Source organism: Pelecanus crispus, chromosome 5, assembly GCF_030463565.1.
Source record: "Pelecanus crispus isolate bPelCri1 chromosome 5, bPelCri1.pri, whole genome shotgun sequence".
NCBI classification, from domain to species: Eukaryota; Metazoa; Chordata; class Aves; order Pelecaniformes; family Pelecanidae; genus Pelecanus; species Pelecanus crispus.
The window spans coordinates 6,597,162-6,610,621 of record NC_134647.1 but is presented as its reverse complement, the minus strand read 5'-3'; the positions used below and the strand labels follow the sequence as shown (position 1 = coordinate 6,610,621).

The window sequence follows — 13,460 nt, the reverse complement described above, 5'->3', positions numbered from 1 at the left end:
CTTCTTGTATGTTTACACATACCACAGCCATCATACTGAAATAACAGCAGGAAATTCTTTTGAAGAGCTTCGGAATATTTCTAAGAAATTAGTCAAAGTGCAAAGAAATCTTAATTTTGGCACCTATTACATAGGCAACTTTGGCGAGGTTCCTTACATAGTACAGTACCCCCAAGAAAAGCTCTTATAATTTCCTTTACTTGTAGAATCACATTGTGAAAAGGGGGTCTACCAACTAGAAGTGAATCAGTCCCCACGGCGATTGTTGCTATCCTGTTCCTCTGAGCGAGGAAGGGAAGAACTCTTGCAGTACCATTACTTTTAGTTTTGCCACCAAAGTAACAAATCCAGTACAACAAAACAAGAATTCAGAGGCTATAAGTACACATATTTCCATTATATTGACTCTTTTTTCTCTTTCCTCTTTTTCCTTACTTTCTCACCACTGGATTTATCAGAATAAACTGCAAGACAAACCTCCCAGATTTGGGAACACACCCAAAGGCCCGAGCATGGTTTGTCTGTCCATTGGAAGACCTATATGTATTATCACCTGATTAGATCAGCTACTTGCATGTTAATTTTATCCCCACTCTGCTCTGGAGTGAACTAAATTCCTTTGGTGGGGAAAATAAGCTGTAGACTAGACAATCGTACCCAGCTTCACCCTAGGTGTGGTATGGAGTGTGTGGGGATCTCTCGTATTGCAAGCAGTGAAACGAGCCCTGCACCTCGTCACAACTGAGCCTAAACAGTCAAATCCCAGTCGTTACCTGTTTGTTTAATGTTCTTTTGCTTAACGTGGGTGATTTTCCCTGAACCTTCTTGAGAGATTCCTCATCAATCTTTGATAATGATGCATTCAACTTAATACTGTTGCAGAAAAGGCATGTATCTCTAATTTTAATTTTAAAAAGTGAATGTTCTTTAAAATGCTTTAGCGTAATTATTAATTGGGAATACTAATTACCAGATCATAAGCTTACTACCAGATTACTGCAATTAATTAAGGAAGCATAGACTTTACATATTCATGTCATTTGGAAAAAGGAAATTACAATCTTGATTTATTTCAGAATTATTAGTTCATCACAATCTGTGTACATGCATGCTCCGTAAAACACCTTTTGGTGTGAATCACTATCCAATATTTCAGCAGATCCCTGAAAGACTGGAGTCTCACAGACTTCCTCTATTATCACTCTCCCCACTAAATTACTTCATTGAATTTAAGTCATTCAGTTGCTTTATTGTGCTATTGTATTTACCATGGGATTCTGAGTACATCTGGGCACAATCCATTGTGCTATCTTTGTATACAGAGACTGAGGTATATTAAACTCAGCACTTTTTATTTTAGGTAGATTATAAACATTTGCTATTGAAAGTTTTCTTGTAACTTCTAAGTCATATGATTGTGCCACAGTACAAGCAGGAATTTTAGGTACATCTGCAAAACTGCAGGAAATTCCCCACTGATCTTAAAGGGCAGTTTCTAATGAGAAATACAAACCAGCCTGACAGAAGAAGCAGGAAGGAACAGCAGAAACAGAAACTGCTACTCTGAGTGAAACCCCGAAGCTATCCATAAAGCTATTTATTTTGGTTTTGCTTGAGTTCTGGAAAAATATTTGTTTGTATAAATTATGACCCTTTCTGCTGCTTTTGACATCAAATTAGAGATGTCAAAGGTACCACTCCTGTCTTTCTAAATGAAACAAATGTGCTTTTTTCTTTGTCTGTTTTCTCTTATTTGGATCACAGCTAAGATTAAAATCAGAATAAGTGGGCACGTAAAAGCCTTAATGTACATGAAGAGGATTTACATAGGAAAATTATTTTGATTTCGTCATCTTTATTATTCCCCACCAATGAAAAATATGTCTAGCAGTCACCTCTTTTTGGCCATCCAGGAATTACAAGTAAACACCATATCCTGAGTATAGATGTGTGAGTAAATGCTTACTTTTGTTTCTGTGTGTGTTTGTGGATTGCCATACAATTTATCCTAGCTTCAATGGCTTATGCATACATCAGAATCCAGATGAAACTTCATATCCATGAACTAAAGAAGATTCAGGAGAGTAACACATACTGTCTGAGTTGTCTCATCACACCTTATTAATAGGGAAGCTACGTTAAATGTGTGGTGTAAAATATTAAATACTACAGTTATTGCACTGCATTTCAGAAAGCTGTTCATTGACTCAAGTACATTTTTCTTTGATTTTTTTTTTTTAAAGCCAATTCTGTAAGCACCAGGTTTAAAAGCTGAAATCTTCCAATTATCTTAAAAACAAACCCACAATATCAAACACAATGTAACAAATATTATACTATCTTTTTTATGTCCTTTAAAAGAAATACAACAGAGTATATCTGTTTCTAAAAACTGGATTTTCCGTTATTACCACATATTGGTCAAAAGTTGAAATTGTCAATGGTTTAAACACTTGCAGCTTAGGGTTGTAGTTTGTCCTGCCACTATTTCTTATTTCTGAGTAACTTTCTAAGTTTAACGTGCTTCTGCGTTAAAGTCAATTTTTCATTAAGTAACATTCAACACAAACTTGAACAAAATTCTTTCAGAAGCTTGCACAGTTTATAGCTGTAAAAGCTCTATGCATTCTGTAGTGACTGAAACTTAGAGAAAATTATTAAAAAAAATCAATCAAGGAAGCAATGAATGGTGTGTGTTAAATAAAATAGTACAAAGAAAGAAATGTAAATAAAAATCTGCGTAAAGTAAAACCACACAGAAAATAAGCATAGTATCACTGGATACAAATATTTCTTATAAAAATTCTAAGCTGACCACAAAAATATAAAAAAATCTTATAAAATAGGAATTATTAATAACTACATAATATAAAAACTCTTATAAAAATTCTTCTAAGCTGACCATAAAACTCACTGTATTTTCTTGCTGTTGATACAGCTGTAAAGACAGAGAGAAGTTTCTGAAAACAGGTGTTCAATGGCCACTAATTCTGATTTACTTTACTGTTTAAGGAATAGTTCTGTCATAGCTGAATATTATTGTTCTTTAACTTCAGTATATTATAAACAATGGAACATCAGAACTGTTGACATGTAATAGGTTATAAAATCTACAGTTCACATCAACTATGAATGACCAAATAAAAAAAAAGAACTGTGAGGGGAAATTTTACATCTTATTTTCTGATGGAACAGTAAAATGTCTCTCATGCTCTTTATTCTTTGCCTTTGAGGACAGCCATGTTTCAAGCTTTCCAAAATTTCAGGCAGTGACAGCTACTGATTTATCATAAATGTATGTAGTAGAAGAAACACCCATTTTCTTTCTTCAGTCTTCCCTTTAACTTCAGAAGAACCTTACCTGCATTACTGATCTACCTCTTCCTAGATGACATACATTAGGTATATGTTGCAATACTAATTACTAACCTCATAGCATACATTATGGTGTGAATCATAGCATTAAACAGGAAAGTAAGACTAATTGCTCTCCTTTCTTTGGCAAGCACTGTGAACTGGACTACTTTCTGCAAATTCAAAGTAAACCCAGATTAGTCATAACGGATAAGTACCTCTGCTTCGCCTGCATCACCTATTTGAAAACATTTAATCAAGATATCTCCTTGACAATCCATTAGTAAGAAAGTAATATATTCTGTTAAACACAAAAATTACATTACACCAACATAAGGGTCAGATCTTGACCAGCAAATTCATGGAGGATTTAAATAGTCATATTTTAACACAGAGCCATGAGAATTGCACTCACTTAGTATTAATTACCTTCTAGAATTAACTATGTATTCAATAGATTTTTTTTTTTGGCTTAAGTAAGCTGAAGCCCAATCCATATCTCAAAACACTCAGCAAAAGTAACTAATAAAACATCCCACCTGCAGACCAATAATCGACTGGATACAGCTCTAGCAGTCTATAAGTATTTTACTATAGAAGCATAGAATCATTTAGGTTGGAAAAGACCTTTAAGATCATACAGTCCATCACATGTGCTTTTTCCCCCCTCATTGTTGGAGCATCAAATCCTTAAATAATGCCTTGTAACCCATGCATGTTACTTTTCTTTTCTCTCAGGTGAAGAAATCTCAACACGTATAACTGAAGTGCAGTTCAATCAGAAAAGGGATAACTGCCCAACCGCCGCAGGACTCAGACTCCATCATCACGGACCGGCACACTGGACAGCTGCTATGGTGGAAGGGAAGAGGCAAGAACTGCCTTTAGCCCCTTTCACAAATCCTTGCCTGAACAGTATTACTTAGCTGACAGCTTCCACTGAGTTCCAAATAGTTACTTCAGTGACTCAAGTTTCTTACAGCTTACGATACAGTACATCTGAGAACATATACACCAGTTTTCATATACTGCAACATGCACAATATGTATCATATGAGGAAAAAATGCTTTACTTTGTGCCAGCAACAAAATCTTATTAATTCAAACTGATGCCTACTTTGATTTTTCAAGACCTTGCTCTTCTTATTTGTGTAATAAAATGCATTCTGGGGGCATATTCAACAGCTTACTCAACAATGATGAGGGACAAAAAACATGGAATGCTTTTTCTGACGAAATGCAATTTCTGAGGAAAAACTGCACCTAAAATTTGCTTTTGTGATTCCTTTTCCTACCACAGCCTCCTCCTACAGGAATGGGCGAGTCCCTTGCAATCCCTCCTTTTCTAACAGGCCTTTTACTGCCACCTCTACTTCTCTACTGGGGTTTCATTTTATGCATAAATAATGGATTCTCTGGCACTGAATGCTAATCCCAAACAGTGCTTGACCAAACAACAAGATGATGAGAAATGTGATAAGAAAGAGAAGGCAGAAAAGAGAAGGAATGCGCAGGCCTATCAGAAAGCTGCAGCAAACAGGAGAAAGAAATAGAGGTGCGTAGTAAAAGGGAAAAAAGGGGAGGCTTGCAACAAATCAGCAGCAGTGGAAAATAAAAATTATTAGATACTTGAACACAAACAAAAATGACAATAGATAACATACTAAAGGGAGATAAAGTACTACATGAACTTAAGGGGAGAAGAGCCACATAACACCATAAGAGGGAACACGATTATATAGACATATGAGAAGCATGCACTGACATAAATTGTACATCTCTCTCTTGCATTTTGTACTAATTTTGATCCAAGAATATAAATTCATATGCTGTAAGTCATATCTGTGATAAAAATGTCTACTTTTGTGTTGTGTGAACTCTGTTTCACTTATATTTTCTGAGTACCTCTACTTAAGCATAAAAAATATTCATTTGATTTCAGGGGTGAAAATCATGCCATCTAGGATTTCTTAACTACAAAATACGCTTACTGAAAAATCCATACAGAAGAAGTGAAGCCCAGTCTCACTCAATTCTTATTGAAACACAAATATTACCAAAAGTAAAAGCACATACTGTAACTAAAATGAACCAAAAAAAAAAAAAGTCTCATTGTTAGCTGGTAAGATCCATGTGCCAAGAAAAAGTGTCCTTAAAAGGACAAATGCTGACTTCTAACCAACAAACACTTCAAAAGTATCCGTACTCTATCATGACCACCAAGGTTGATTTTCTTTGGCTTTTGGCTCCAGTTCTACCTGAGGCTGGCTGATCACTTCACTTCTGAGCTAGAAAGAGATCTGAGATCTTTCCAAAAAGAAGGGACTGCAACCTTGCTGTGCCATTGTGCAAAGTCTACAAGAAGAGAAGGGGTGAAAGATTCCTGCCATGCTCCTCCCAAATATGCACACAGAGAGTTCCAGTGCTGGAAAGTAACTGCTAAAGGTAATTAATTGTTGTTAAGCAACATTTTAAGTGACCTCTTCCCCCACCATGGCATTAGAGCAGTTTCTGTTTAAGAATTTTGGCACCCAAAGACAGAAAATTTACATTGGTGATAAAACCTTAAAGAACAGACTATATTATTTTGCATTCCACTCTCTGAAACTCTTGATTTCCTGTACTGCAATAAAATAAAAATAAAAAGCCTACTGACATCTTGACCCAAATGGAATGAGTGATAAACTCCTACAGAGAATTAAGAATCCTCCAAAGACAAACTGTATCAAAGAAGAACAACACTTAATAAGAAGATAGCCATTATACCTACAAAACCAAATAAACTTGGAAATTGCTAATCCTCTTTTGTGCTGAAATTACTGGCCCATACACCGTCTTTTTCATTTGAACTCCCTTGTAACCATTTTTTGTCTCATTTTACATACAACTTGTTACCCGTTCAAGACACAGTCAATACTTTTTTATTTCTGTATAGTACTTACTCCTGGTAATTCCTCCTTTTGATAAAGAATCTGAAGTGCTTAGACAATGAAATTAATAATGAATAATGACAATACGAGTATGTCTATTAAGCTTGTGAAAAAGTATGTAATTTTGACAGATGTAATTAAATTTAAGTATGTTACATTAAAACGCTAATTTTTTTAAAGATGAGACATTTTATAATCACTATTACTTTTATTGATTTGACACTTTGCTTAAAAACCCAAACCTGTCAAACTCAATGAACAGAAAAAAAACATTATTCATAGACTGTATACATTAATTCCAGTAATTGAAGCTATGTTTCACAGAAGAAAAAAAAATATATATATATGAATACACTTTTAGGATGATATTACTGATATTTTTAATAACAACATGTGCATGCATGCATATTTCTTTCTGCAAATGTAATATATACATCACACATCCACACTGGGTAGGTATGGAAGATACGAGTCCTAGCATTAAGTGGTAGGATATTTTGCCAGCCAAAAAATTTAATTGACATATTAAAAATTGAGAATACCTCAATATAATAAACTCACACAAAAATTGTTATATATCCCAAAACTCCTATCACAAAAAGAAGCAGGAAATTTGGACTTAAAATTAAATCTAAACATCTCAAGGCACAAATGTATCTGTGGTATTAAAGCTGACAATTACATATGACTTATAATGATACCATGAGAAGAGATGAATAAATTTTCATAAATCTGCCTATAAAATCAGTTGATCAAATCTAGGAGTGAAATATTTTATTGTCCCACTTTAAAATGTTTTATTGCCTTTTTAATTTCACTGTGAGTAGTTGTTTATATGTCAGTTACCCTGTAGTAGTACAGACTAGCATGCTGTCAGAGCATATTCTCAAATATATACAAGTCACTATTCAAGTAGAATTACTCACAGAATGCTAATGAGTTTCAAAGATTCTTTCATTCATTTTCAAATTTATAGAGACCATTTACGTGCCCACCAGCCCCTACACCTTAGACCTGTGTCTTGCCACTGGTTTAAATATTCATCCCCACTCTGCCCCCCGAGCTATCCCTTCCTTCAGCTTTGCCTCTCCATGCTCCTGCCTGGATTATCTCCTGCCATCATCCCGCTATGAGTGCATAAACTGCTAAGCCCTTTTGGTTTATCTTATTTATCTTCTACAACTATAGGTGCTGTTCAACACACTGCAACTTTCTTCATCAAAAACGGGAGGCTGCCTCTTGCCTCCCATTTTTGATGGTTTTGATACGAACCCAGGGAGACACTGTGACGCAAGAAAAACTATATTTTATGTTTTCCGTTCTGGTTGCTTTCTGATGGGAACAACTGCATGGAAAGTAATGCCCATCCCTTAAAATTTGTGACGGAGCACAAAAAATCTTTATACTTGATACTTTATAACTTGCACATATGTACACCAACTCTAACGTTTGTAAACACTAAGGCAGAAGCCAATTCTGAAGAAAAGTTTTTTTCAAATTGAGATACTGTAGGAAAGTCTCTCTCTGTTAACTGTGTTACAAGTAAAGAATCCATTTATGAATACTCAATTCATTTAAGGTTCAACACTTTTTCATTGCTTAATTTTCACGCCCTTGTAAGATGAAGCAATGCAGTGCTTAGCTTTTGTTCTTATGGTATAAAATATCAAAGAACTTGACACAGTTAAGGACTAATCTCAGCTCAGAGAAGCTTCTGTACTTCCTAAACTGGACTATCAGATTCCACTTTTATAGTTTCATTATACTGAAATTCTCATCTTCAAAGAGTGAAATGGGAAAATGTTAGACACCTCTGGGTTTTAAGAGCTCTGAAGGATAGGAAAACCTGCATGAGGCAATCAGATACCTAGGGAACTGTGAAGCCTGCATCTCCTCTGGGCAGTGGGAACCAAAAGCAGCTGTTAAGTCTGACAAATTCTCAATTTTTTTTTTAATGCTCACATAAGTAAACCAGCTTAGTGCTTAGCCAGATTAGTGCTTCAATGCTCGCTTTATCATTCACTGTGCGTAACATTTGTGAATGCTGCAGCGCTAAATTGGTTAAGCTCTAAAGACAGTTTACATAATCAAGCATTAAACTTCAAATAGATAAGCAAGGTCATTGTTGCCCCTAGCACTGAGAAGAGCTCCCAAGTACTGTAAGATTTCTGGCCTAGTTAGCATGTTTTCAAAGTTCTTCCTAGGACTCTCTTGATAATTATAAAAGCCCATTTCTCTATTGAAATGCAGGGGAACTTTAGAAGAGAAAAGTAGCAGATGTTGTCTTTTCCTGAAAAATCTTTAAAATCTGTAAAAAAGAACGAAAAAAATACTTGTTGCAAAAAGTGTTAATGCTAACATCTAAATAGGTGTAAACTCCCATTACATGGAATAAACACTCCTTGGTTTAACATACAGCATGCTAATAATTAGCCTAAAATTGTCCTGTTTATCCTCAAGAAGTGTCTAGTGCAGAGCACAGAACATTGCAGTCTCTCGTACCATAGTATCTCTTCATGATGTAAAATGCACCCACTCTGACAGGATACCTATTTGCTGGGTCTTGTGAAATCTCTGTGGCATTTTCGTAACAGGTAATTTAAGATCCAAAAACCATATTTGCAGAAAAAACTCACAGCAAGCTAGCCTTATCCTCCAAGGTCAAAGAAACAGATGAAAAAATACTTAGCTTACGATAACTAGCACTTCAGATTGCATCGCTCGCGTGATTCCCATTTAGACTTTTTTCTCTGCTCCCCGAGTATGTATTTTATGGGTGTCACATCTGTGCCTTTATCCTTCTCCATTTGAAAACAAACAGGATAGAATAAATTCAACCATCCCTTAGTTAACTTTGACAATACAAAGTGTCTCAAAATGACAAAGGAAAATGGACCATGAAATCCATGTGACCAAGAAACACAGTTATCACAAGATACGAGACTGATCTTTCTCTTTTAAGTGCCTATCAACATGGATTACAGTTTCTCATGTCAGAAAGCTAGAAGGGACCACAGTTTCACCCCAATCACTGAACTTCCCCGAGTATCCCTTATTAAGACAATTTGCAATGGTTAAAATTTATCTTCCAGAAATATTTCTAGTCTTGTGCTGAAACATGAAAGCACGCAAAATTTATTTGGCAGTTTGTTCCAGGAGAAAGGGAGAGGCAGGCAAAAGATTCTGATTAAAGACAAATTGATCATTTTGTAGGAGATTTGCAAAATTCTCAAAAGCACCCTTTGGAGCACCTACAGGCGTGTTTGATTGGTTTCAGACACAAAGAATTCTATCACTTCTTTGTTAAATCCACAGAAACTTTTCTACAACTTGATTTTAGTTTGATAATCACATTTTGAGTGAAGCTCCTGACAACAGAACTTGACAAACAGCATTAGCTAAGCAGAAAATCTCCCTCCCACGCAATTTAAATACTTCAGGATCTTTCCCCCAAAGCAAAAGTTTCTTATTGCTTGAATGTTTTATATATCATCCGTACATTCAAAAGTAGTGCGATACCAGGTTTACACAAAGTCACCATCACTTATGGAGCTTGTCTCAGATATTTAACTGGTACCAAATTTTTATAAATTTTCATTCACAAATGGAAATGGTAGAACTATCGGGCATGAGAGCCTACAGAATGTCTGGTAATAGTTGACTTCTAACACTTTCACTGTGATACCTAAAGAGTCAGCCATGCTCCTTAAGCAGTCATGGAGACATTCAGCTCTCTAAAACCAGCAGTGGTGGTGCTCTGTTGAACGGGAAAGAGAATTTGTTTTATGAAACACTGCTGTTCACTGGCAGCAGCTGTGGTTTCCTTCTCTAGGTTCACATCCTCAGGGGAAGACATTAGCTCCATGAATATAAAAACAGTTGAAGCTGATTTTACCCACTCAGGCCAGAGAAATCGACAGGCTGGAGACCGAAGCAACGGACACCAAAGACAGCATAACTGGAATTTTGCAGATATCTGCTGAAATTTAGTGATAGGAGAATATTTTCTGAGAAAGAAAAATTCTGAAACTTTCAGGTTGAAAGAGAAAATTGAGAAGGGTTTGACCACTGCAGTCAGATTAGGGCTAAGAAAAACACACTGGCTATTATTTACTTCTTTCCTTTGAAAGATCCAGAAAGAAGAGTAAGAGGATAATTGTATGAGAACAAAATAGCAGGATAGCGGCACAGGGGATAGTGTCAAGAGGAGTATGGATCTTTGCTTCATCTGTCAGAAAAATAGACTGTCAGCAGGGATCCAGCTGGCACCTGGGGGTATGGCTGGGCAAGTACTGCTTAGGTGAGCAGGTTATCACTGTCCTGTGTTTGTTACAAAAACCGTGGAAGTTAATGCTGAGATTAATGAGAACATTCACAGCTCTCACAGCTATTGCTGTAGTCCTCTCCAACCTACCGTCTCACATAGCTGTCATTGAATTGTTCATTATCTATTTATAACTTACTATTCATGAATACAAGGGCTAGAAAACTTTTTGTTTGTTTGTTTGTTTGTTTTATTTCACAGCGAAGCTTCAATCTGAAAATAAAGTAGTTATTTCATGAACTCTGGTCTGGAGAAAACCTGGAGGCACCCAGTATGAGATAAAAGCCTGAAAAAGCCCAAATGCATGAAGTTTTACCAGGAGAGCAGCAGTTCTGAGGTTTGGGTAAAACTTGTGGAAGGGACCTCAAGTAACAGTTTCATCGAAAAAAAAAAAAAAAAAAAATCCAGCACACTGATACTGAGTATTTCATATACTTGAATTAAAGTGAAAGATCTTTAATTATACCATTTGGAATATGAGAGCTATTCATCATAGTGTAAAACTTTTTTTTTTTTTTTTAAACACTTTATAGATAAAAGATAGTAGCTTTTTAATTATCTGTCAGGTGAGAAGCAGAACACAGGGATAAAGATTACTTTAATACATAAGTATTTCAAAAGTTATTATTTTAACCATCTACCAGGAAAGCCCCAAATTACATTTGCAATACTGGTCTCCTTATTGACTCGTGCTGAGCAGGCTAATGGGCATTTCCAGGCTTTCTTAGACTGGAGAAAAGGCTGCTTTTAGCCACATTCTGACACATGGCACACAGTACATGTCCCTTCCACTTTTATCAGCCAAATTAGACTGGCTTAGTAACTTGGTCGAGAACATCTGTTGCAAATATACACTAGAGTACAGAATTGACAGGGCGCAGCCTCTGTTTGCCAAGTCTGTTCCTAGAGTTTCTGTTTTCATTTGACATTTTTTCCATGAATATCTATTACTGCATGTTCAAAAATTATCCGTATTCATAACAGAGAAGGAATATGAAAAGCGCCTTTTAAAATATTGATTACAAGGAAAAAATGTATCAATAAAGGTTTCAAAAATGTTTTAAAGTGCAATTTTTATATAATTATAGATAACATGCAAAGCATCTTCAATTTAAAATTTATCAAAAACATAAAAACCCAAATAAATAAAAAAAAAGCTGTTGACCAACCTTTGTGTCTATGAGATCCATCCATGTCAGAAAACTCAATATGATTTTCATCAGCCCAATACAGTCTATGGTTGACATAATCTATTGTAAGAGCCATAGGTCTAGATATCTGTGTTTCTATGACAACTGTTTGACTGGAGCCATCCATACCAACACGGCCAATGTGAGGATACTCACAGCAATCAATCCAGTACAAGTATCTAGAAAACAAAATACAACAGCTGCTTTGTTTAGAGATGCAAAAATAATAACAATAAATAATTAATTTCGTTGATCACGAGAATAAATCAGTAATTATTCTATAATGTTTCCATCTTCCAGATAGATTTGGGAATTTTTCTAGACTTGTCTGTAAAGGAGTGTGCTAAATGTAAAGGGTTTGAATAGCAGCGTCCTTACATTAAATATGATTTCATCAACTTCATTATCGACTAGTAAAAAGTACATTTAAATTGCTTAGTCTTGATACCTTAGAATTTGAAGTACTGTCCAGATTGGACTTCGTGAATCTCATGTCCTGCAAAAATGGCATCACTGCTAAACTTATGACAAATATTGCATTACAGTTACTTTTTTTCAAAAAAACTATGAATTACAAAACCTTGTTTTGTTGTTAATAGTAGTATGATGCAAATTCTATTACTTCAAGAAGTACTAGTTCCAAAACATTAGAACAGTTTCTCACATAAAGGGCTTAAAAATGGGTAAAACACTGAGAAAGACTGTTGGAAAGCTGAGTAGCAATTTTCTCTTTAATATGCTACTTAGCCACAATACAGAGCATGTTTTTTAAAAAAAAAAAGTCCTATTATTTGGTACATGGATGCATGTTGCTACTGCTGTATGCCATTACGTAGAACCTCAGGACAGATCTTTCCAGCTGGGAAGCTGATCTGCTTCTACTCTACAGGTTTTGGACAGGCTCTCAAAAACGCAGATGCAGCTCACATTCTTAATAGCCACTTGGAATACTGTTTGTGTGCAAGAGAAAATGGTGGCCCTAAGAACAGCTACAGGTATCCTACAAAACACAGGTGCAATGTGTTGGCACCGAGCCTGCTCCACAGAAGCAGTAAAGAAAGGGAACTTTCTCCACTGACTCCAGCAGAAAACTTTTCCTTTGGGTACATATCGTTACTATTGTATGGCATCAGCAAAATAGTTGATTTAGCATTTCTGATTTGAGAGAAAAAACCTAAGATATAATTAATACTGTTTCAAATAATAACTCTGAATTTGAAATGCAAACACAGTTTTTATTTCCAGAAGCTTTCCATATTAAAATAAATAAAGAAATATATTTATTTAAAAAAAAAAAAAAAAAAAAAAGGGCTTGGCCACAGAAAGCTAAGTCTGTACACATACTGTGCACTGAGCAGGAGCACAATAAGTTTATTATGCCTGTGTATATCTAAACCTTCCCGGAAGACTGGGAATCTCTGTACAAACTTTGTAGAGTTGATTTTTGCATACACAGGGAACATATCCTGGATGTCCAGGCAACCAGAGAGAGATACCATGTATTGGTATCTTGAATACATTTAACAAATGTCTACATCCTCCCTGCCAAATTTTACAGGGAAGAAAAGGTACAGTTACAAGAAAATTCATTGCTAGTTCTAAGATCTGGTAGAAAATGGCTTTTCTCTTAAAAACAGTAAAGTAGATAGGTTACATTTCTTA

General features: G+C 35.5%; 1 protein-coding gene across 1 annotated transcript in view; it reads right to left on the bottom strand.

The window, feature by feature from the left end:
- Window positions 1–13,460, bottom strand: part of LRP1B (LDL receptor related protein 1B) — a 584,315-nt gene that overhangs the window by 94,530 nt on the left and 476,325 nt on the right. The window contains exon 59 of the mRNA XM_075711708.1: window positions 11,778–11,977. Coding sequence (XP_075567823.1) covers window positions 11,778–11,977 — 200 coding nt within the window. The remainder of the gene's footprint in view (window positions 1–11,777; window positions 11,978–13,460) is intronic.